Consider the following 26061-nt stretch of genomic DNA (forward strand, 5'->3'; position numbering starts at 1 on the left):
ACTGTTTCCGGAAACTACACACCTGGTGAATGTCAGAGCAGGGATTAGAATCTAGGTTTCCTTACTCCTATTAGCAGATGATAATAGAAGAGCTGTAGAGCTGGCAGAGCCTGAAGCTAAAGTAACCTGAGACATTTCCTTTAAGAATACCAACTTTTATGTTTTTTGCATAATCTGGTTCAAATTGTCAACCCTGTTCTTTCCAACTCGTAGACATTTTTGCAGTAGATATAATATGACTTATCACTCACTGGGTAACATACTTCTAAAATTGTTCTGTGTTGCTTACAGAGTATTGTGTAAACCACTATAGTTCTGGAGTTCTTAAAGCTTATGCAAATAAAGATGTGCGCATGCTGTGTGCTTCTGAGGGAGGTCTGTATGGGATCGTGGCATTGCTGAGTTCTAACTGGTGGATTTCTCTTGGTCTAATTGGTCCATAGGTCAGTTTGTGTTGGATACTCACAAGCACATGGATTATCTATTATATCTGTTCTTACTGTCGTGTCCTTTAGTTCCTACCAGCTAATAGATGGTATGTGTGGCCATTTATTTGTATTAGGATTTGACTAGTAGAATTACTCTCTTTTCTTTGTCGGAGTTCTGAAGCAATAGATAGATAAAGGAATGGTAGCTAGAGATGAAAATATCAACTTCATCATTGATACAACTGATATCAGAGAATGTGGCTTAGATATAGGACAACAATATGATTTCTACTACTGAATCTCAGAAATAGACAGATTTATATACCCAGTCACAGGCTCTGAAGAACCACAGCCTCTCTTCATATACTTCATAGCACAAGGAATATTTTAGATTGGTCCAAAAGTAATTGCGGCTTTTGCCACAGTAGAATGGGGAAGAATGATAAAGAGAAGCTAGGCCAGCAGTGTTGTACTAATAGATGTCCTTCTACTTGAGAAGAAACATCTGGAATGAGAAGTTAGTGTCTCAACTAACAAATAAATTACTATCATGCATTTTGAGAAATTTTAAAGAGCTGAAAAATATGAATCTTTAAATCAAATAGTTTACTCCTACACTCTTGTATAGATGACACAGGAAAATATTCACAAACAACAACTCAAACTAAGCTGGGAGAACATTGATTGTATCTAGTGATGCTGTTGTACAGGTGAGGTCTTAGGCAAGCACTCAGTTTGTTTTACTGTGGAGCTACTTTCAGTAGCAACATCCATATACATCCTAGATTTCAGAAGATTAAGGCAAAGTTAATTTATATTTATATCACAAATCTATAGTGCAGACCAAATTGATTAATTTGAAGTGAACGTTTAAGACCTTTTAAAAATTTATACCAAACGGTAATCTTGCTGTAAAAGACCACATCTAACATAGTGCCTACCTAGTACATAATTTGAGCTCAATACATACTTGTTGAGTGAATAAATCTTGACTTAAAACAGATGGTGCCCCAGGCAAGCAAACCACTCCTGTTAGCAGGCTACTCTCTAATAATCATACTCACTCTTTTGAGTTGTATTTTTACTGAGGATCAGTTGTGATTGTTCCAGGACCTTTTTATACTAGTTGTACTTGTTATTGCTATAACATGATTTAATTAAATTTTGCTTAAGCTGATGAAATATGAGTACAAAAGTAAAAGAGCTGTTGTTCCTCTGAACACAAAGGTGAATGTTTTAAAAAGACTTTATAAGGACAGCCACTAAAAGAAACACTAAAGGACATTGATTCCTGCTTATGGGAAGTTTATAGTCTTATAGAGGAGCTAAGATATACATAAAAATAACTTGAATGTAGGATGAATAGGAGAATATTACATTAAGATTCCAGAAGTTCAGAGGTAGAAAATTACTTTTGGCTTGCAGCATCAGTAATGGATACATGGATAAGTTGATATATGATCTAGTCTCTAAAAAAATAAGAGATAAAATATACAAAGATGATTCATTCTAAGTGAAGAGAAAGATATCAGCAAAGGCATGACGGGTGAAGCCTATGTTTGGCTGGGTTATTAGTGAATGGGAAGATAACCAGGTTTCAAATAGTAGAGGGCCGTAAGTTCCAGGCTTCTAAAATACCTGGTCGTTGTGATAAGAAGATCCTTATTCTTTCCATTCACAATGATGTTGAATGGTCTTTAGTATATCTACAAAATGAACACTTTCTATTATGGCATAATTATGCTGTATAACAATTTATTCATTCATGTCTTCATGAAATTTTTTTTTAACTCCCTAATGGCATAAAAGTTCCTTTTAACCTAAGCTATTTTAGGTTATAGTTTGCTGAACTTTTATTCAGCAATGCATATATTTTTTCAGCTAAAGACATTAATATTAAATTAATTCTTGGTGAAATATTAATTGTAGAGTTAATGATTACTTTTAAGAATTCCATTTTTTTAAAGACTCACATAAAACACTAAAAGTTTGTATTAAAAGATCACAAGCTTGCTTGGTGTTTTATGGCTTTAAATATATCTTTCAAAGCTTGTAATACAAGCAGGATCATATGTGACTTCCCCATTGTAATAACAATTGATATTTAATACATTTTAAAAGACTTCATGAGAAAGATATCCTAGCCATTACATTCTTTTGTTTTATACACTTCCTGTTAGTGCACTGTGATTGCTTGAGAGTAGAAGAAAGCATCATGCAAATCTAAAGGTATTTTTCATAATTATATTCCTATAAAGAACTTTAATGTTACTTTAACTGCTGATCAGAGGAAGGAACTACAAGTTCCTAGAATACAAATCTTGAGCTCAGTAGAAACAAAGTATAATAATATAATCATGCTGCATAATGACATTTTGGTTAATGACAGACTGTATACAACAGTGGTCCCATAAGATTATAATGCCATATTTTACTTAGTTTTTCTATGTTTAGCTGTACAAATACTCACCATTGCATTACAACTTCTTACAGTATTCAGTACAGTAACATGCTGTATAGGTTTGTAGCCCAGGAGCAATAGGCTATACCATATAGTCTCTCTGTAATAGACTCTACCATCTAGGTTTGTGTAAGTACACTCTATGATGTTCACACAGTGATGAAACTGCCTAATGATGCATTTGTCAGAATGTATCCCTGTTGTTAAGTGACACATGTCATACAAACGTAACCTTCAGATAAAAATAGAGAACCCATTTCACTTCTTCAGAAGTGTAGGGTATTTTTTAAGGAAAGAATGAGAGAATCAATTCAAAACAAAGATATTGATGAAGAAATGTGGGAAACTGTTCTTTTGTAGCTCCTATATGATGGCTACCCATTTCCCTCTTTAAAAATTCAATTCGTACATATGTGTTACCTCCCTCATGTTTTTTCATTTATAAAATGAGAAATATTATAAAACCACAAGGCTCTTTCCACTCATGATTCTAATAACTTAATTTTCAATAAGTTACTTGTTTCTGAGCTAAGATGAAATAGGTGTACCTAGGAAGGTTGATCACCACCTAAACAGGAAACAGGAATTTTTGGCATGGTCATCATATTCCAGACCCTGATCCTTCATTTTGAAATATCAAATGTTATATTTTTTAGCACAGTTAATGAAATCCATTTTATGAGAACTGGTTTGTACTAATACAACTCACAAAAAAAAATTTAGAAAAATATGTCCATTTAACAATTGGAGATAAGAAGATCACCAGCAAATTATTAAAGCACCTTTCATAAATTATCTCATTTCCTTCTTGCCACGCAAAGGGACATGAACACACAATGAAAATATAAATTAGAGTTTATCAGGGAAAATTCAGAAATGGAGAAGTAGTAGAGCACACACAATCCTATAAACTCTCATCTCACAAAGAGTAATGCTTGCTCAGGGCATAACTGGACTACTATGGGAAGGGAAGGGCTTCTGTAGACGAATGATGCTTAGGTAATGCTTAACTTATTTATAGGGATGGGGGATATGGAAATAAAAGACAAAATTGGACTTTGTCAGAGAACTGAAAACAATGAAAAGACTGGAAATTTGAAAACTGAAAAATACAATAATAAAAAATAACACATTTGATTATGTTTAGTAAGCAGTTTAGACACAGTTGAATACAGAATTAGTATGCTGATTGATAAATTGGAAGAAATATCCAAATGAAGCACACAAAGGATACAGTGAAATGTTTCAATTTGTGAAAAACTGGGATCTCAGATGAAAAGAGAGGCAATGAGGCAGAAGCAATATTTGAACAGAGTATGGCTGAGGAGTTCTTGAAAATGATGAAAGACATTAATCTACAGATTCCAGAAGCCATGCAAACTCCAAGCAGGATAAGATGTCTAAGAATATGATAGTAACTTCTGAAAACTGAAGACAACAAACAAATCCCAAAAACAGCTGTAGGGAGGTGGTGGGGGGAAAAGTCCAAATCATCTTCAAAAAGGTGACAGTTACACTGACAGCCAACTTATCAATACAAACAATGGAAGACAGAAGACAATGGAATGATATTTTTTAAGTGCTAAGATAAAAATAACTGCCAATCTAGATTTTTTTTTTTTTTTTTTTTTGAGATGGAGTTTTGCTTTTGTTGCCCAGGCTGGAGTGCAATGGTGCAATCTTAATGCACTGCAACCTCCCCCTCCCTTGTTCAAATGATTCTCCTGCCTCAGCCTCCCAAGTAGCTGGGATTGCAGGCATGCATCACCACGCCCAGCTAATTTTGTATTTTTACTAGAGACAGGGTTTCTCCATATTGATCAGGCTGGTCTTGAACTCCCAACCTCAAGTGATCTGCCCACCTCAGCCTCCCAAAGTGCTGAGATTACAGGTGTGAGCCACCGTGCCTGGCCCAATCTAGAATTTTATATCCTGAAAAAATATTCTCCAACAATGAAAGTGTAAAAAGACTTAATGAAAAAAGTAGGAAGAACTTGTCCCCAGAAGATTCACACCAGAGGAAATACTAAAGGGAGGAGGAAAATGGTTCCAGATGGAATCTTAGAGATACAGGAAGGAATGAAGCACAATAAAAAGGTTCTGTATCTAAGTAAATCTAAATAAATATTGACAATAAAAATAATTATATCTCACGTGGCTTAACATTGAGATTGAAAATACATAAGGACATGTAAGTTGAAATTAAAGGATTCATGATCTTTGTGTTGTTTGGGAATAGGTAAAAAAATATCAATTTATATTAGACATTAATGAGTCAAAGATGTATGTTGTAATTTCCAGGGTAATCACTAAAATAATAGTCAAATAGAATATATCTAACAAGCTAATAGAAAAGGAAATGGAATAATAAAAAAGTTCAATCCAAAATAAGGCAAGGCTGAGTGTGTTGGCTCAATTTGTGAAGCTAAGGTGAGACAATTGCTAGAGTCTGGGAGTTTGAGACCAGCCTAGGCAACATATTCAGACCCCCATCTCTATTTTTAAAAAATGAAAAAACAAAATAAGGCAAGATGGGAGAGAAAAAGAAATATAGAATGGGTAGGACAAATAGAAAATAAATAATAAGATGGCAAATTTAACTCCAAACATATTGGCAATTGTATTACATTTAAATGGACTAAATGCTCCATTTAAAAGTCAGAGAGCTCTATTTAAATGGTCAGAATGGATTTTTAAAAAGCTATGTGCTGCTTATAAGCAACATATCTAAAATATAAAGATATAGGAAGGTTCCAAGTAAAAATGCAAAAAGATATATCATGCAAACACTAACGAAAATATAGCTGGTATAATGTTATTAATATCGAAGCAAAGCTTTAATAGTATCAGACTAGACTCTAGAAAAAAGTCTTTATTTACAGATAAAAGGGACATTTCATTATTATTAAAAGTTAAAATTTCCAGAAAGATATAACTGTTCTAAATCTATTCTTACCTATTAACATAGATTCAAAATGTACAAGTCAAATATTTATAGAACCATAAGGAGAGACAAATCCACAATTGTGTTAGAAAATGTTAACACATTTCTCAGTGTTAGAACAGGCAGACAAAAAATATTACTAAGGCTAAAAAAGATCTGAATAGCACAATAAATAAGCCTCACTTGGTTACCATATATAAAACACTGTTGAAAAACTGCAGAACATATGTTCTTTTCATGAACCCAAAAACATTTTTCTTAAAATGGCCATATAGCCATAAAGAAAGTTTCAACAAATTTTGAAGTATAACTTCATACAAAATAAATTCTCTGATCACAATGGAATTAAACTAGAAAGTAAACAAAAAGATAACTAGGAAATCCTCATGTATTTTGAAATTGTAAAATACATTTTCAAATAATATATGGGCCAGATAAGAAATCACAAAGGAAATTTTAAAACATTTTGAGATTAATAATTTTTAAAATGTTGTATATTAACCTTTAAGTTATACATCTAAATTTGTGCTTAAAGAGAAGCACATAGTCTTGATTTCACATATTAGAAAAAGGGAAAGTTTGAAAATTAATGACCTAAGAATCTATCTTGGCCATGTACAGTGGCTCATGCCTGTAATCTCGGCACTTTGGGAGACTGAGGTGGGCAGATCACTTGGGGTCAGGAGTTTGAGACCATCCTGGCCAACATGGTGAAACCCCGTCTCTACTAAAAATACAAAAAATTGGCTGGCATGGTGGCGCGTGCCTATAATCTCAGCTACTTTGGGAGGCTGAGGTGAGAGAATTGCTTGACCCAGGAGGCGAAGGTTGCAGTGAGCCGAGATTGTGCCACTGCACTCCAGCCTGGGTGACAGAGTGAGACTCTGTCTCAAAAAAAAAAGAAAATCTATCTGAAAAAGGTAGTACAAATATTAAATAAAAAATTGAGATGACACAACCAATATCAAGAATGACCAAAACAATGAGTAAAATTTTAGGTCTTACATACATTTAAAAAGATCCTAAATGGATATTATGAACAACTTTAATGATTTCTAAACAGTTAGATGAAATAGATAAATTCTTAGAAAAGTACAAAATAACAACTAACACAAAACAAAAAGAAATTCCGAAGTCATATAACTATTAAATATTAAATTGCTAACTAAAAACCTTACCACAAAGAGGACTCCAGGTCCAGGCTACTTCACTAACAAATTATACCAAACACTTAAGGGAGAAATAACGTAATATTTTACACACTCTTCCAGAGGAGAATAAAGGGGAAACAATTCCCACTTTGTTCTATGAGGCATCATAATCTTGCTACAAAAACCTGACAAGCACATTATAGAAAAGGATATTACATAGGCTGGGTGCAGTGGCCCTTACCTGTAATCCCAGTACTTTGGGAGGCCAAGGTGGGCACATCACGAGGTCAGGAGTTCAAGACCAGCCTGGCCAAAATGATGAAACCCCGTCTCTACTAAAAGTAAAAAAATTAGCTGAACATGGTGGTGGCCACCTGTAATCCCAGCTACTTGGGAGGCTGAGGCAGGAGAGTCGCTTGAACCCTGGAGGCGGAAGTTGCAGTGAGCCAAGATTGCACCACTACACTATACCCTAGGCAACAGAGTGAGACTCCATCTCAAAAAAAAAAAAAAAGAAAAGAAAGAAAGAAAGAAAAGAAAAGAAAAGGAGATTACAGGCTGGGCATGGTGGCTCACACCTGTAATCCCAACACTTTGGGAGGCCAAGGCAGGAGGAAGGTTTAAGGCCAAGAGTTTGAAAACAACCTGGGTGACATGTTGAGACTCCTGTCTCTACAAAAAATTAAAATATTAGCCAAGTGTGATGGGGAACACCTACAGTTGCAGCTACTTGGTGTTGCGGGAAGTCAGGGACCCTGAATGGAGGGACTGGCTGGAGCTATGGCAGAGGAACATAAATTGTGAAGATTTCATGGACATTTTTTATCAGTTCCCAAATAATGCTTTTATAGTTTCTTATGCCTGTCTTTACTTTAATCTCTTAATCCTGTTGTCTTCATAAGCTGAGGATGTACACCACCTCAGGACCACTGTGATAATTGTGTTAACCGTACAAGTTGACTGTAAAATGTGTGTTTGAGCAATATGAAATCAGTGCACCTTGAAAAAGTACAGAATAATGGTGATTTTTAGGGAACAAGGGAAGACAACCATAAGGTCTGACTGCCTGTGGGGTCGGGCAAAAAGAGCCATGTTTTTCTTCTTGCAGAGAGCCTATAAATGGTCGTGCAATAGGAGAGATATCGCTAAATTCTTTTCCTAGCAAGGAATATTAATATTAATATCTGGGAAAGGAATGCATTCCTGGGGGGAGGTCTATAAATGGCCGCTCTGGGAATGTCTGTCTTATGTGATTAAGGACTGAGATACGCCCTGGTCTCCTGCAGTACCCTCAGGCTTACTAGGGTGAGGAAAAACTCCATCCTGGTAAATTTGTGGTCAGACTGGTTCTCTGCTCTCGAACCCTGTTTTCTGTTATTTAAGATGTTTATCACACAATATGTGCACAGCTGAACATAGACCCTTATCAGTAGTTCTGACTTTACCCTTTGCCTTGTGATCTTTGTTAGACCCTTATTAGTGGTTCTGGTTTTTGCCTTTTGAAGCATGTGATCTTTGTACCTACTCCCTGTTCCTACACCCCCTCCCCTTTTGAAACCCTTAATAAAAATTTTCTGGTCTGAGACTCAGGTGGGCATCGTGGTCTTACCGATATGTGATGTCACCCCTGGCAGCCCAGCTGTAAAATTCCTCTCTTTGTACTGTCTCTCTTTATTTCTCAACTGGCTGACACTTATGGAAAATAGAAAGAACCTACGTTGAAATACTGGGGGCAGGTTCCCCCAGTAACTTGGGATACTGAAGAGAGAGGATTGCTTGAGCCCAGGAGTTTGAGGTATCAGTGAGCTATGATTGTGCCACTGCACTGCAGCCTGGGTGACAGAACAAGACCCTGTCTCAAAAACAAAACAATTAGAAGAAAAAAAAGAAAGAAAGAAAAGGAGATTACAGGGTAATATCACTCATTAACATGGGAGCAAAATTTCTAAACATAGTATTAGCAAACAAGAAAATCTTCCATTATATAAAAAGTATAATATATCACAGCCATGTTGAGTTCAGTTCAGGAGTTCAAGATTGGTTTGTTATTTGGACATCAATCACTGTAATTTATCACATTAACAGGATAGAAAAGAAAATATGATCATTTCCATAGTTTCATAAAAAATTGTTTAATTGGCTGGGTGTGGTGCCCCAGGCCTATAATCCCAGCACTTTGGGAGGCCAAGGTGGTTGGATCACCTGAGGTCAGGAGTTTGAGACCAGCCTGACCAACATGGTGAAACCCCATCTCTACTAAAGAAATACAAAATTAGCCAGGCGTGGTGGTGCACGCCTGTAATCCCAGCTACTTGGGAGGCTGACGCAGGAGAACTGCTTGAATCCGGGAGGCAGAGGTTGCCGTGAGCCGAGATCGCACCATTGCACTCCAGCGTGGGCAAGAAGAGCAAAACTCCATCCCCCACCCCAAAAAAATTGTTTAATAAAACTTAACATTCATCATTTTAAAAAACTGCCTGAGCGAATAGGAACAGAAGGAAACTTCCTTCGTCAGATGAGGGTTATCCTCCAAATGAAACGGGAGCCTTTGACATCTCTGGTATCAGTCTGTTTGCTTGATCTAACTCAGATCAGCTGAACCTTCTCCTTGCCCAATGCTGAAAGTGTGGAGGAAGTGAGCTTCCCAAGTCATTATTTGTCTCACTACACTCGTATAGATAAATCTATGTGGGATGCTAACTGATAATCAGAAGGTTGCTTGGTAAGAATGCAGTCGGAGGGGAATGGATGAGATGATTTTCTTTTTTTTTTTTTTTAGGTGGAGTTTCGCTCTTGTTGCCCCGGCTGGAGTGCATTGGTACAATCTCGGCTCACCACAACCTCCGCCTCCCAGGTTCAAGTGATTCTCCTGCCTCAGCCTCCTTAGTAGCTGGGATTACAGGCATGCACCACCATGCCCGGCTAATTTTGTATTTTTAGTAGAGATGGGGTTTCTCCATGTTGGTCAGGCTGGTCTTGAATTCCCTACCTCAGGTGATCCGCCTGCCTTGGCCTCCCAAAGTGCTGGGATTACAGGCATGAGCCACTGCACCCAGCTGATGAGATTATTTTCATAGCCAATATCTTTTAACTATGAAAAGCTGATATGTACATAGATGGGAACACTGAATGGTATGGTGACCATTTCTCTTCTGTTAATACATTGTTTCTTTACACTGAGTGTAATACTGCCATGGCTTTACACATGCTAATACTGTATAGTCATTCTCTAGTTCTGTTGGCTCTGTCATTCAACTTTGGGTCTCTCAGTGAACCAGACTGTTTATTCATGCTACATTTTGTATATCCTATAACCTTTTCTTGGAATGACCTCCCCATCCTTACACCATCTCTTATCTTTGTTCAGTTAGCAAACTCCTATTTCTTCTTCTACAAACCAACTCAAGTATTTTTCCTCTGAAGTTTTCCCTTCTTTATGTTCTAATTGTATCTTGCCTATCTTCTGTAATAGTACTTACCACACTGTATTAAAATGTTCTTAACATTCTACTCAGTAATTCCATTGCTGGGTATAGACCCAAAGGAAAATAAATCATTCTACCAAAAAGACATGTGCACTCATGTTCATCGCAGCACTATTCACAATAGCAAAGACATGGAATCAACCTAGGTGCCCATCAACGGTGGGTTGGATAAAGAAAATATGATACATATACTCCATGGAATACTATGCAGCCATAAATAAGAATGAAATCATGTCCTTTGCAGCAACATGAATGCAGCTGGAGACCATCATCCTAAGCAAATGAACGCAGAAACAGAAAACTAAATATCACATGTTCTCACTTATAATTGGGAGCTAAATCTTGGGTACACATGGACATAAAGATGGACACAGTAGACACTGGGGACTATAAAAGTGGGGAGGAGTGAGGGATAAGATCTAAAAAACACATTGGGTACTATGTTCACTATTTGGGTGATGGGATTAATAGAAGCCCCAAACTCAGCATCACACAATATTCCCATGTAACAAACCTGCACATAGTCCCCCTGAATCTAAAATAAAAATGGAGGCAGGGTGCAGTGGCTTATGCCTGTAATCTCAGCACTTTGGAAGGCTGAGGTGGGCAGATCACTTGAGGCCGGAAGTTCGAGATCAGCGTTGCCAACATGGTGAAATCCCATCTCTACTAAAAATACAAAAAATTAGCTGGGCGTTATGACACGCACCTGTAATCCCAGCTACTTCCAAGGCTGAGATAGATAGGGAAATCACTTGAACCCAGGAGGCAGAGGTTGCAATGAGCCAAGACTGCGCCCCCGCACTCCAGCCTGTGTGACAGAGCAAGACTCTGTCTCATAAAATAAAATAATAAATAAATTTGAAAAACTAGAATTTAAAAAAGAATGTTTAGTTGTCTCTCCATATTAGATTTTGAATTTCTTAGAAGAAGGTTCTGTGGCTTTGTATTTGTACTGCTAGTATTTGAACTCAATGAAATTTTATTAAGTAAAGAAATACATGAATGAATGAAAATGAATAAGCAACAATTGAGTGAGTGAATCCTCCTCAGTAGGGCTCTCCTGTCTTGTGACCACCATGTGTGTTCTCTCCTGAGCACTCGTGAATTCATTCTAGCTGGTAATGAAAACTTTTCTGGTTGGGCACATAGAATTTACAATCAATAGTTAACTCTAAATTGAACTTATAATTGAATTTTATAATGCTTCTACATTCATGGGCATTCAAAATGCTGACTTCCCAGATGCATGTCATAACCTTAATTTTTAATTTCATCCTATTTCTAAGTGACATGGAAGAGAGAAGATGTAGGATGAGTTGAAAATTTTGTGGAATAGCTTTAATTAGGTATGTAAAGGAGCCTGAAAAAAACAATTTAAAATAAGATTCTATTCAGGACCAAGATAGAGTATTAATTCCTAATTAAGTTCAGCAGTTTAATACCCAAGCAAATGAGTGAGAACAGAGTTGTGGCGAAATGGAGAGAATACTTCTTCCTGACCCTTCACTCATGGCATGTATAGAAAATGATATAATTTATAGCACACTAGGGTGAATGGATCTGGCTGCTTGCTGTTCCAGGCTAGTGGCTCAAGGGGTCTGGCTGCCCCAGGCAGTGCTGAGAACTAAGGAGACCAGGATCTTAGGACAGCCATAACCCCTTTACAGTAGACTGCTGGGGAAACTCTGAAGCTTAATAAGGGAAGTTGAGTGCACCTGCAAGGACTTATGGTCCTGGTCCCCACCCAACCTAACAAACCAGGAAGGGTTTACAGTAAGAAAGAAAGATATGTGCTATTTAAGTGTCAGAGCTAGGAAGGGTTTACAGTAAGAAAGAAAGATATGTGCTATTTAAGTGTCAGAGCTAGGATTGTTTAGGCCAGTGATTTTTTTTTTCTTTTTTGAGACAGAGTTTCACTCTTGTCACCCAGGCTGGAGTGCTGTGGCATGATCTCGGCTCACTGCAACCTCCGCCTCCTGGGTTCAAGCGATTCTCCTGCCTCAGCCTCCCAAGTAGCTGGAATTACAGGTACCCACCATCACGCCCAGCTAATTTTTGTATTTTTAGTAGAGATAGGGTTTTACAATGTTAGCCAGGCTGGTCTCAAACTCCTGACCTCAGGTGATCTGCCTGTCTCGGCCTCCCAACGTGCTGGGATTACAGGTGTGAGCCACTGTGCCTGACCAGGCCAGTGATTCTGAATACATATTGTAGTCACCTGGCAGCTTTTAAAACCTAAAAACATAGCAATGTGCAGACCAGACCCTTGTACAATTAAATCAGAATCTCTGTGGAGAAGGGTATGGGACAGTATTAGTATTTTTAAAAGACTTTCCACAGGTGATTTTATGTTTCAGAGTTAAGAACCTCTGATATATGCAGAGACTGATGATAAAAACAGTTTACTAAGGGACATAAATCTTACTGTAGATTTTTTTCAATTGCCTTAGTTTAACACTTAATGTTTAGTGGTTTTAACAGAGGGTTTTTTGTTTTTATTGTTGTAGACAGATGTAAGCCAGTCAGTAGTTGGGATTCATCTCGCATACTCATAGGAGGAAATATGTTTATAAAGTGATGGCAAACGTGGCTGCTGCATTGGTCAGGAATGATAACAGCAGAGGAATTTAAACCCAGCCTTGAGGAGTAGGTAGAATTTACAGTTGCAGAAGTGGAGTATGGTCGGGGCTCTGCATTCTAAATGGAGGAACAGCGTAAGTACAGGTGAGGAAGAGGTAGAAGAGAATTTCAGAGAAGAGCACTGCAGAGTCTAAGATGGGGGCCCAATAGCAAATGAAGGGGCGGCCAAAGCCAGCCGTCTCTGAAGGGATGTGAGACCAGTTCACAGACACAGCCTTTCCACACTCTGGTATCCTATAGCAGCTGAAAATGACCATGCCCAGGCCTCTTTCATCATCTGTCATCAGGAAGGCCTGACTACAGATAACGTTTATTGAGTGAGCACTAACTACATGCCAGGAATGTTCCCTAAGCATTTTGCGTGAATTAACTAATTTAATCTTCACAACAAGCTCATGAGATAGGTTCTATTATTATCCCTGTTTTATAGATGAGGAAAGTGAAGCACAGTAGGCTGATATTTTTTGTGACCTTTCTCTATTCAATGACCTGTTTTCTCTTTATCATGACTCAAGAGTTCCCAAGATCTGTTTGCCAAACAGTGAATTATTGTCAAAACAGGAATTTACCTGTAGGGATAGGGTGCAGGTAGATACTTGGAAAGAATATCAGATAGGGATCAGAGAGCTAAGGATTTTGAACATCTTTTTTTATTTTTCTGTGGGTATGAAGAATTTGCTGAGAATTTAAAGCAGGGGGTGGCATACTGAGCTGTTTAGTAAAGCCAGTCTGGGAGGATGGGGCACAATGGGTTGAGAGTGAGGGGAAATGAGGTACCTGTGATACCAGCTGACCAGTTAGGAAGTTAATGGCAGTGACTAGGAGGGAAGTGGTGAAAAGCTGGGTAAGTTGGTGATCGTGGTAATGGAGAGAGCACAGATACAAGAGTTATTATGAAGATCCCAGTGACTAGAGTGGGCTTGAGTGACTGCTGCGTCCCGAGGAGATCAGGAAGGCAATCCTGATGAGAGAAGGTGGTATGTTTAACTTTAGCTTTTTTGAGTTTGTGGAATAGTGAGTCATTCCAGCCTGGGATGTGTCATTGTATTGGGTATCCTGACTTTGGTTTTTAAACTTTATTTGATATACATCCCTCTTTTTGACATGGATGGCAATATTGATGTCTATATTTTAATTTCACATTAATCCTTTACCTGGTAAAAATATATTTACTTATTCTATTAATTAATTGATATTATTTTATTATAATAATATATAATTAATATTATTATTTGCTGCAGGTTATCAGACCAGGATGAAGAGGGAAAGATCAAGCAGGAGTGTATCATATCTGACCCCTCATTTTCCATGGTGACAGTCCAAAGGGAAGATAGTGGGATAACCTGGGAAACCAATTCAAGTAGATCTTCTACTCCTTGGGCTTCAGAAGAAAGTCAGACTTCTGGTGTGTGTAGTCGGGAAGGGTCAACTGTGAATTCTCCTCCTGGAAATGTTTCCTTTATTGTGGATGAAGTGAAAAAGGTTCGGAAAAGGACTCATAAGTCAAAGCATGGTTCACCATCATTACGCCGGAAAGGCAACAAAAAAAGAAATTCATTTGAATCCCAAGATGTTCCAACAAACAAAAAAGGCAGTCCTTTAACTTCAGCAAGCCAGATACTAACCACGGAGAAAGAGAAGTCATATACTGGTGTTTATGATAAAGCAAGAAAAAAGAAGACCCCTTCAAATACACCTCCGATCACTGGGGCAATATACAAAGAACACAAGCCATTAGTGTTAAGACCAGTCTACATAGGAACAGTACAATATAAAATTAAGATGTTTAATTCAGTTAAAGAAGAATTAATTCCTCTACAATTTTATGGAACATTACCAAAGGGTTATGTAATTAAAGAAATACATTATAGGAAAGGGAAAGATGCATCCATTAGTCTAGAGCCAGATTTGGACAATAGTGATTCTAATACAGTGTCCAAAACAAGCAAATTAGTAGCCCAAAGCATAGAGGATAAAGTGAAAGAGGTTGCTCCACCCTGGAGAGGCTCAATCTCCAAAGGATCAGAATCCCTAACCTCAATGTTCAGTCACGAAGATCAAAAGAAAATTTGTGCTGATTCTCCCCTAAATGCCACATCTGCATTGGAGCACACAGTTCCCTCTTATTCAAGTAGTGACAGAGCAGAACAAGGAATACAGCTCAGGCATTCACAGTCAGTGCCACAACAGCCAGAAGATGAAGCAAAACCACATGAAGTGGAGCCTCCGTCTGTGACACCCGGCACACCTGCAACTGTGTTCCTGAGAACAGCAAAGGAAGAATGTGAGCTTGCTTCACCAGGAACTGCAGCTTCAGAGAATGACTCTTCAGTCTCACCATCATTTACTAATGAGGTAAAGAAGGAAGATGTGTGTTCTGCTCACCATTCCATTTCTCTAGAGGCAGCGTTACCAGATCTGGCAGCATCTACCGAGGATGGTTTGGACCCAGATCAAGAACAGCCAGACCTGACTTCTCTAGAAAGGGCAGAACCAGTCTCTGCAAAACTGACCCCTACCCATCCCAGTGTCAAAGGAGAGAAGGAGGAAAACGTGCTTGAGCCATCCATTTCTCTTTCTGAACCTCTAATGTTAGAAGAACCAGAGAAAGAAGAAATAGACACTTCCCTACCTGTAGCTGCTACCCCTGAACCTGAAGATTCTAATTTAGTAGAAGAAGAGATCATAGAACTTGATTACCCAGAAAGCCCATTAGTTTCCGAGAAGCCCTTCCCACCACATATGTCCCCTGAAGTGGAGCACGAAGAAGAGGCGCTTATTCTACCATTATTGGCAACATCAACTCCTGAACATGTTGCTTTGTCTGAGGAAGAAAGAGAGGAAATTGCATCTGTTTCTACTGATTCTGCTTTCGTATCAGAGTATTCAGTACCACAGGATTTGAACCATGAACTAGAGAAGCGAGAAAGTGAGCCAGTTTCTCCATCCAATGTAGAAGCTATAGCCGAACATGCAGTTTTGTCAGAAGAAGAGAATGAGGAATTTGAGGCTTATTCCCCAGCTGCAGCCTCTGCGTCTGAGCGCTCTCTCTCACCATCCACAACTGAGATGACTTTGGAGAGTCAGTCTCCGCTATTTTCAACAGTTACACCAGAACACATGGTCCTATCAGGAGATGAGGCCTCAGAAAGTGGGCGTTATACACCAGACTCCACATCTGCTTCTGAATATTCAGTTCCATCACAGGCAACAAAAGAGTCACTGAAGAAAGTAATTGACCATAAGTCCCCGTTAATATCGAAAGGTGTTTCTGAGCACATGATTCCATCAGAAGAGAAGGAAGACACTGGATCGTTTACTCTAGCTGTGACCTCTGCTGCTGAGCCCTCTCTCTCACCATCCACAACTGAGAAGACTTCTGAATGCCAGTCACCACTGCCTTCTACTGCCACATCAGAACACGTGGTCCCATCAGAAGGAGAGGACCTAGGAAGTGAATGTTTCACACCAGATTCAAAGTTGATCTCCAAATATGCAGCCCCACTCAATGCAACACAGGAACCTCAAAAGAAAATAATTGATGCGGCATCCCAATTCAAACTGAAAGGTATTTCTGAGCACACGGTTCTGTCAGTAGAAGGGAAGGAGGACATTGGACCAGCTTCCCCAGATTCGGTCGTTGCATCTGAACACTCTTTCCCACCACACACAACCGAGGTGACTTCTGAATGCCAGGCCCCACCACTTTCAGCCACCCCATCTGAATATGTGGTTCTATCAGATGAAGAGACAGTCGAGTTGGAGCGGTACACACCCTCTTCCACGTCTGCTTCTGAATTTTCAGTACCACCATATGCAACACCGGAGGCACAGGAGGAAGAAATTGTCCACAGATCTCTAAATCTAAAAGGTGCATCCTCACCCACAAATTTATCAGAGGAAGATCAAGAAGACATTGGACCTTTTTCTCCAGATTCTGCATTTGCGTCAGAATTCTCATTTCCACCGTATGCAACCCAGGAAGCAGAGAAAAGAGAATTTGAGTGCGATTCTCCAATATGTTTAACATCGCCATCTGAGCACACTATTTTGTCAGATGAAGACACTGAAGAAGCGGAACTGTTCTCTCCAGACTCAGCATCACAAGTTTCAATCCCTCCATTCAGAATCTCAGAAACAGAGAAAAATGAACTTGAGCCTGATTCACTATTAACTGCAGTGTCTGCTTCAGGGTATTCCTGCTTTTCAGAAGCAGATGAGGAAGACATTGGATCTACAGCTGCTACACCTGTATCTGAGCAGTTCAGTTCATCACAGAAGCAAAAATCTGAAACTTTCCCTTTGATATCTCCACTCGAAGACTTGAGTCTGCCGCCTTCAACAGATAAATCAGAGAAAGCAGAAATTAAGCCAGATATTCCAACAACCTCAACATCTGTATCTGAATATCTAATTTTGGCACAGAAGCAGAAAACTCAAGCATATTTAGAGCCTGAGTCTGAAGACTTGATTCCTCCACATTTAACCAGTGAAGTGAAGAAGGGAGAAAGGGAGGCAAGTTCATCAGTAACTGCAATACCTGCTTCTTTACCTGCACAATCATCTATAGTAAAGGAAGAAACCAAACCTGCATCTCCACATTCGGTTTTACCTGATTCAGTCCCTGCAATCAAGAAAGAACAGGAACCCACAGCAGCACTCACTCTAAAAGCTGCAGATGAACAGATGGCTTTGTCAAAAGTCAGAAAGGAAGAAATTGTGCCTGATTCTCAAGAAGCTACAGCACATGTATCACAGGATCAAAAAATGGAGCCTCAGCCTCCAAATATTCCAGGGTTTGAGATGAAATATTCAGTTTTGCCTGATGTGGTAGATGAGCCAAAGAAGGGTGTCAAGCCCAAATTAGTTCTAAATGTGACTTCTGAACTAGAACAGAGAAAGTTGTCTGAGAACGAGCCTGAAGTAATAAAACCGTGTTCACCTCTAAAGGAAACATCTTTATCTGGACCTGAGGTTTTATCAGCAGCAAAAATGGAGATGAAACATGATTCTAAAATAACAACTACACCTACAGTGCTTCATTCAGCTTCCTCAGGAGTGGAAAAGCAAGTTGAACATGGTCCACATGCACTAGCATTTTCAGCTTTGTCAGAAGAAATTAAAAAAGAAATGGAACCCAGTTCCTCAACAACCACAGCATCTGTAACTAAGCTTGATTCAAACTTAACCAAAGTAGTAAAAGAAGAAATCTCAACAGATTCATCTCTTGTCACTCCTGTAGGTCATCCAGTCTTAACAAAAGTAGGAAAGGGTGAATTAGGAAGTGGTTTGCCACCACTGGTAATATCTACAGATGAGCATTCAGTTCTTGCAGAAGAAGACAAGGTGGCAATTAAAGGTGCTTCTCCCATTGAAACTTCATCCAAACATTTAGCTTGGTCAGAAGCAGAGAAGGAAATTAAATTTGATTCACCTCCAAGTGTCTCCTCTATAGCAGAGCATTCTGTTTTGTCAGAAGTTGAAGCCAAAGAAGTTAAAGCTGGGTTGCCAGTAATCAAAACATCATCTTCTCAATATTCAGATGAATCTGAGGAAGCAAGGGTAGAAGATAAACAAGGTCTTTCATGTTCTACAGTTCGCGACTCTGAACGTTTGGTTTCATCACAGAAAAAGAGCTTGGTGTCTACCTCAGAGGTGTTAGGGCCTGAACATGAGCTTTCACTCAGCCTATGGGGTGAGATAAAGAAGGAAGAAACTAAACTTCCTTCATCACAAAATGTGTCACCTGCATCCAAACATATAATTCCAAAAGGCAAAGATGAGGAAATAGCAAGTTCATCTCCTGAGTTGGAAAATTCAGCATCAGGTTTAGCTCCAACATTACTGCTCCTCAGTGATGATAAGAACAAACAGGCAGTGGAGGTATCTTCTACAGACCAGGGAGACTTCCCATCAGAAAAACAAGACATTGCTTTGGCAGAGCTGTCTTTGGAACCTGAGAAGAAAAACAAGCCACACCAACTGTTGGAATTACCAAATGCTGGGTCAGAATTTGCTAGTGGTTTAGGTAGACAAAGTGGATCCATCGGTACAAAACAAGCAAAGTCTCCCATAACTGAAACAGGGGATTCTGTTTTAGAAAAAGGCCCAGCTGAGCTTAGGAGCAGAGAAGGAAAAGAAGAAAATAGAGAACTTTATGCATCTGCTACAATGCCTACAACTTCAGAGCTTTCATCATTGCTTAGGGAGGAATCTCAGAATGAAGAAACTAAACCTTTCTCTCCCAAGGTCGTCAGTCTAGAGTTGAAAGAACCACCTGCTTCTGTAGCTGAAGGAGACAACCCAGAAGAATTTCAGCCATTTACTTTTTCTTTAAAAGGATTATCAGAGGAGGTTAGCCATCCAGCCAACTTTAAAAAGGGAGGAAATCAAGAAATAGGCCCATTACCACCAACTGGAAATTTGAAGGCACAAGTCATGGGAGATATTGTAGCTAAGCTAAGTGAAGAAACAGGCCACCCAGATTCATCTCAGCTACTCCAGAGTGTAACAGAACCATCAAAGATTGCTCTTTCTGACCTCCTTGTGGAACAAAAGAAGACAGAAAAAGCACTTCATTCAGATCAAACTATTAAATTGGCTGATGTAAGCACCTCTTTTGCAGATAAACAAGATCTGGATATTAAGCAGTTTTCATTTATGAAAGAGAATTTGCCTTTGGAACAATCAAAATCATTTATGACAACCAAGCCTGCAGATGTCAAAGAAACAAAAATGGAAGAATTCTTTATTTCTCCAAAGGATGAAAACTGGATGTTGGGAAAGCCAGAAAATGTGGCTAGTCAACACGAAGAGAGAATAGCAGGATCCGTGCAGCTGGATTCCTCTGGCAGCAATGAGCTGAGGCCAGAGCAGCTCAAGGCTGCTGTGTCCAGTATGGACCATATATATGAAGTGAGAAAGCAGGTCTTGCCTCATTCTGCTGAAGAATCTCATTTGTCATCACAAGAAGCAGTATCTGCTCTTGATACTTCCAGTGGTAATGTAGAGACCTTATCATGTAAAAGTTACTCTTCTGAAGAACTAAAGCTGGCTGAAGAACCAAAGTCTTTTGTCCTTGCTGGAAATGTAGAGAGAAATATAGCAGAGGAGAAGGAGAGTCATTCTTTGATGGAGAGTGAAAGTTTGCTATTGGAGAAAGCAAACACAGAGTTTTCCTGGCCTTCCAAAGAAGATAGCCAGGAAAAAATTAAACTACCTCCTGAAAGATTCCTCCAGAAACCAGTGTCTGGCCTATCAGTGGAACAGGTGAAGTCAGAAACAATCCCCTCTTCTGTCAAAACAACCCATTTCCTGGCAGAAGGTGTGGAACCGGCACTGGGCAATGAAAAAGAAGCACACAGGAGCACACCTCCTTTTTCTGGAGAGAAGCCACTGGAAGAATCAAAAATGGTTCAGTTGAAGGTTATTGATGATGCTGATGAGGAAAAGAAACCAGCACCTGAAGTGAAAATACCCACACAAAGAAAACCCATCTCCTCACTCCACTCAGAAGAGCCTCAATCCCCAGAGTCACCTGAGGTGACAGAAAAGCCACCTACACAGCCAAAAGTGGCTAAGCCAGACCTTCCTCAGGAAAAGGGAAAGAAAGGAATTTCATCTTTCAAATCATGGATGTCCAGCTTGTTTTTTGGATCAAGCACTCCAGATAGGAAAGTTGCTGAACAAGAAGACTTAGAAACACTGCCAAGCCCATCTGTAGAAAAAGCAGTGACTGTGATAGAACGTGAAGGTACAATTCCCACCAATTTTAGCGTAGCTGAGAAACAAGCTGATCATTCATTATCAGAGGTAAAACTCAAAACTGCTGACGAATCCCGAGGTACTTTAGTAAAATCTGGTGAAGGTCAAAACGTTAAAGAAAAATCCATAATTTTGTCAAATGTAGAAGATTTACAACAGCCAAAATCCATTTCTGAGGTGTCTAGGGAAGATTATGGAAAAAAAGAAATCTCAGACAATTCAGAGGAAATGAACATAAACTCAGTAGTTACTTCTGCTGATGGTGAGAAACATCTTGAAATTCAACCTTATTCACTAATCGGTGAGAAATTGATTATGGAAGAAGCCAAAACTATTGTTCCTCTTCATGTTACTGATAGTAAAAGAGTCCAGAAGCCAGCAATTGCTCCTCCATCTAAATGGAATATTTCTATTTTTAAGGAAGAGCCAAGAAGTGATCAAAAAGAAAAATCACTCCTTTCATTTGATGTAGTAGATAAGGTGCCACAACAGCCAAAATCAGCTTCCTCCAACTTTGCAAGTAAAAATATCACAAAGGAATCAGAGAAATCAGAGTCAATTATTTTGCCAGTAGAAGAATCAAAAGGCAGTTTAGTTGATCTCAGTAAAGACAGACTAAAGAAAGAAATGCAAAATCCTACTTCCTTGAAAATTTCTGAAGAGGAAACAAAACTCAGGTCTGTTAGTCCAACTGAGACGAAAGATAATTTGGAAAACAGATCATATACCTTGGCAGAAAAGAAGGTGCTGGCAGAAAAACAAGACTCCGTGGCCCCATTAGAGCTTAGAGATAGTAATGAAATAGGGAAGACACAAATTGCACATGGATCTAGATCTACTGAACTGGAAGAATCAAAAGCCAATGCTATGCCACAGCACTTCTATCAAAATGAAGACTACAGTGAAAGACCCAAAATCATTGTTGGTTCTGAAAAGGAGAAAGGTGAAGAAAAAGAAAATCAGGTATATGTGCTTTCGGAAGAAAAGAAGAAGCAGGAACATCAGCCTTATTCTGTGAATGTAGCCGAGTCTATGATTAAAGAATCAGATATCTCTTTAGGTCATTCTTTGGGTGAAACTCAATCATTTTCATTAGTTAAAGCTACATCAGTTACTGAAAAATCAGATGCCATGCTCTCAGACGCTCACCCAGAAATCAGAGAAGCAAAGGCAGTAGCAACCCAACCACATCCTTTAGAAGAAAGTAAAGTTTTGGTGGAGAAAACCAAGACTTTCCTGCCGGTGGCTCTTCCTTGTCGTGATGAAATAGAGAACCACTCTTTATCTCAGGAAGGAAATCTAGTATTAGAAAAGTCAAGCAGAGATATGCCAGATCACAGTGAAGAAAAAGAACAGTTCAGAGAGTCAGAGCTATCGAAAGGTGGTTCAGTAGATATCACAAAAGAAAGTATGAAACAAGGATTTCCAACTAAAGAATCCGAAAGGACTTTAGCTTATCCTTTTGATGAAACTAAGAGCTCAGAAACACCACCATATTTGCTGTCATCTGTAAAACCACAAACTCTAGTTTCAGGAGCTTCTCCAGAAATTAATGCAATGAAGAAACAAGAAATGCCACAATCAGAATTGACTCCAGAAAGGCATACAGTTCATACTCTTCAGACATCTAAAGATGACACATTCGATGTGCCTAAACAATCTGTTCTTGTTTCAAAGCACCACTTGGAGGCTGTGGAAGATACCCATGTAAAGGAACCACTGTCTTCAGCAAAAAGCAACTATGCTCAATTTATATATAGTGCATCAGCAAGCAATGCTGATAAAATGGTTTCTAATAAAGAAATGTCCAAAGAGCCTGAAGACACGTATGCAAAAGGTGAAGACTTTACAGTGACTAGTAAGCCAGCTGGACTTTCAGAAGATCAGAAGACTGCCTTTAGTATCATTTCTGAAGGCTGTGAGATATTGAATATTCATGCTCCTGCCTTTATTTCTTCAATCGATCAGGAAGAAAGTGAACAAATGCAAGATAAGTTAGAATATTTGGAAGAGAAAGCCTCACTTAAAACCGTACCACTCCGTGATGATAGTGAAACAGTTGCTTGTCACAAAACATTAAAGAGCAGGTTAGAAGATTCTGATGAAAAAGTTACATCATTGAAAGAAACTAAACAAAAGGAAACTCATCATACAGAAGAAAAGACATCCACAGATTCAGAAACTGGTGATTTATCTTTTATTCAGTCCACAATTCCCAGTGAAGAGGATTATTTTGAAAAATATACTTTGATTGATTATAACATCTCCCCAGACCCAGAAAAACAGAAAGCTCCACAGAAATTAAATGTTGAAGGCAAACTCTCAGAGGAAGTTACAGAAGAAGCGATCTCTTTCCCAGTAAGTTCAGTGGAAAGTGCACTAGAACATGAATATGGCTTGGTGAAATTAGATGAAAGTTTTTATGGACCGGAAAAGGACCACGATATATTATCTCATCCGGAGACCCAAAAGTCTTTGGGTATCCAAAAATCAGCTGACAGAAATGTTTCAAAGGACGTAAAGAGAGATGTGGACTCAAAGTCACTTGGGATGCCTTTATTTGAAGCAGAGGAAGGAGTTTTGTCACGAACCCAGATATTTCCTACCACTATTAAAGCCATTAATCCGGAACTTCTGGAGGAGCCACCTGCACTTGCATTTTTATATAAGGATCTGTATGAAGAAGCAGTTGGAGAGAAAAAGAAGGAAGAGGAGACAGCTTCTGAAGGTGACAGTGTGAATTCTGAGGCATCATTTCCCAGCAGAAATTCTGACACTGATGATGGAACAGGAATATATTTCGAGAAGTACATACTCAAAGATGACATTCTCCATGACACATCTCTAACTCAAAAGGACCAGGGCCAAGGTCTGGAAGAAAAACGAGTTGGTAGGGATGATTCATACCAACCGATAGCTGCAGAAGGGGAAATTTGGGGAAAGTTTGGAACTATTTGCAGGGAGAAGAGTCTGGAAGAACAGAAAGGTGTTTATGGGGAAGGAGAATCAGTAGGCCATGTGGAGACTCTTGGTAATATAGCAATGCAGAAGAAAGCTCCCATCAGAGAGGACATCAGAGTGGCTACCCAAAAAATAAGTTATGCAGTTCCATTTGAAGACACCCATCATGTTCTGGAGCATGCAGATGAAGCAGGCAGTCAGGGTAATGAAGTCGAAAATGCAAGTCCAGAGGTCAGTCTGAATGTCCCAGTACAAGTGTCCTTCCCGGAGGAAGAATTTGCATCTGGTGCAACTCATGTTCAAGAAACACCACTAGAAGAACCTAAAATCCTGGTCCCACCTGAGCCAAGTGAAGAGAGGCTCCGTAGTAGCCCTGTTCAGGATGAGTATGAATTTGCAGAATCCTTGCATTACGAAGTGCTTCCTCAAGACATTTTATCAGAAGAACTGTCTTCAGAATCCAGACCTGAAGATGTCTTATCTCAAGGAAAGGAATCCTTTGAGCACATCAGTGAAAATGAATTTGTGAGTGAGACAGAGCAAAGTACATCTGCTGAACAGAAAGAGTTGGGCAGCGAGTGGAAAGAAGAAAACCAATTATCATCTGAGTTAGTAACTGAAAAGGCACAAAAAGAGCTGAAAAAGTCCCAGATTGACACATACTGTTACACCTGCAAATGTCCAATTTCTGCCACTGACAAGGTGTTTGGCACCCACAAAGACCATGAGGTTTCAACGCTTGACACAGCTATAAGTGCTGTAAAGGTGAATAGATGTTAAAACATATATAATTAATAATATATGTATACACATTTAATTTGCTTTTACATTTTCTCAGTTTTAAAGTTGATTAATATTTGATCATTGATCTTTAAGCAGAATGGTCTGAAAGCAAACTAAGAATATTTCTCCAAGAATTTAATTAAGATAGGCTTGACAGACATTCATTGAGTACAGCCCACTCTCCTTATCCTTGAGTTCTGCGTGCTTAGAATCAACCAACCGCAGATCAAACATATCCAGGAAAAAAAAAAAAGCACAAAACAGTAAGAGGGGGCCGGGTGTGGTGGCTCACACCTATCATCTCAGCACTTTGAGAGACCAAGGTAGGAGGATTGCTTGAGCCCAGAAGCTTGAGACCAGCCTGGGCAACATAGGGAGACCTTGTCTCTACTAAAAATACAAAAATTAGCTGGGCATGGTGGCACACACCTGTAGTTTAAGTTACCTGAGGGGCTGAGGTGGGAGGATCAGTTGAGCCTGGGAGGTCAAGGCTACAGTGAGCTGAGATCGCACCACTGCACTCCACTCTGGGTGACAGAGTGAGACTCTGTCTCAAAAATAAAATAAAAATAAATAAAAATAATAGAGCAATAAAAATAATACGAATAAAAAACAGTACAGTATAACTATTTATGTAGCATTTATACTGTGTCACGCATTATAAGTAATCTACGGATGATTTAAAGTATAGGAGACGATGCACGCCGGTTATATGAAAATACTATGCCATTTTCTATCAGAGACTTGAGCATCTGTGTATTTTGGTATCTGCTGACATCCTGAAACCAGTCCTCTGCAGATACTGAAGACAGCTGTGTACACTGTGTGCCACACATTTTTCCAGGCCTAGGGGCTAGCACGATAGACAACACAGGGTCACTGCCCTTGAGGAGCTTGGTACTTTGTGGCAATAGCCCTTAACATTACCAAAAATGCCAAATAATTTGAAATTTTAGAAATTACCTTTGAGCAAAAAACTGCAAAAAACACAGTTTCCTTCCTATTGTCTACAATATCATCCTTTAAAAAGACACGTTTACATTACATTGAGACATTTCATTGCAAGTTATATATAAATAATACATTAAGACAGTTTAAATTTTTACTTTCTTTGTATTTCCTTTTAATTTATAAAATTCATGTTAGAAGCAGAAATTTTTTTGCATTCTTTCTGGCTATGTCTGTAGGACCCCAATGTTCTAGATAAGTTAGTTCCAACACATGTCCTCCTTTAAGTGAGTATAAATACTCCACTTCCCCAAGATGCTGTTGGAATGTAGTCTTTGAGACTCTCCTCTACCTTTCGATAGCCCTCTTACTGGTCTCACCATTCTTACCTCTTTAATCCATTCTCCATAGGGCAGCTGGAATTATCTAAAATTACTAAATAACAATAACAATTGAGCACTTACTCTGTGCCATGCACTATTTTTTGTTTTTG

The 26061-nt window shown here is 39.0% G+C and overlaps 1 protein-coding gene across 1 annotated transcript in view; it reads left to right on the plus strand.

The window, feature by feature from the left end:
• The window catches only part of CMYA5 (cardiomyopathy associated 5), a 103885-nt gene that overhangs the window by 25285 nt on the left and 52539 nt on the right, over window positions 1-26061 (plus strand). Inside the window, exon 2 of the mRNA XM_031666273.1 lies at window positions 14354-24602. Within this exon, the coding sequence (XP_031522133.1) occupies window positions 14354-24602 (10249 nt within the window). The remainder of the gene's footprint in view (window positions 1-14353; window positions 24603-26061) is intronic.

Source organism: Papio anubis, chromosome 5 (genome assembly GCF_008728515.1).
Source record: "Papio anubis isolate 15944 chromosome 5, Panubis1.0, whole genome shotgun sequence".
Taxonomy (NCBI): domain Eukaryota; kingdom Metazoa; phylum Chordata; class Mammalia; order Primates; family Cercopithecidae; genus Papio; species Papio anubis.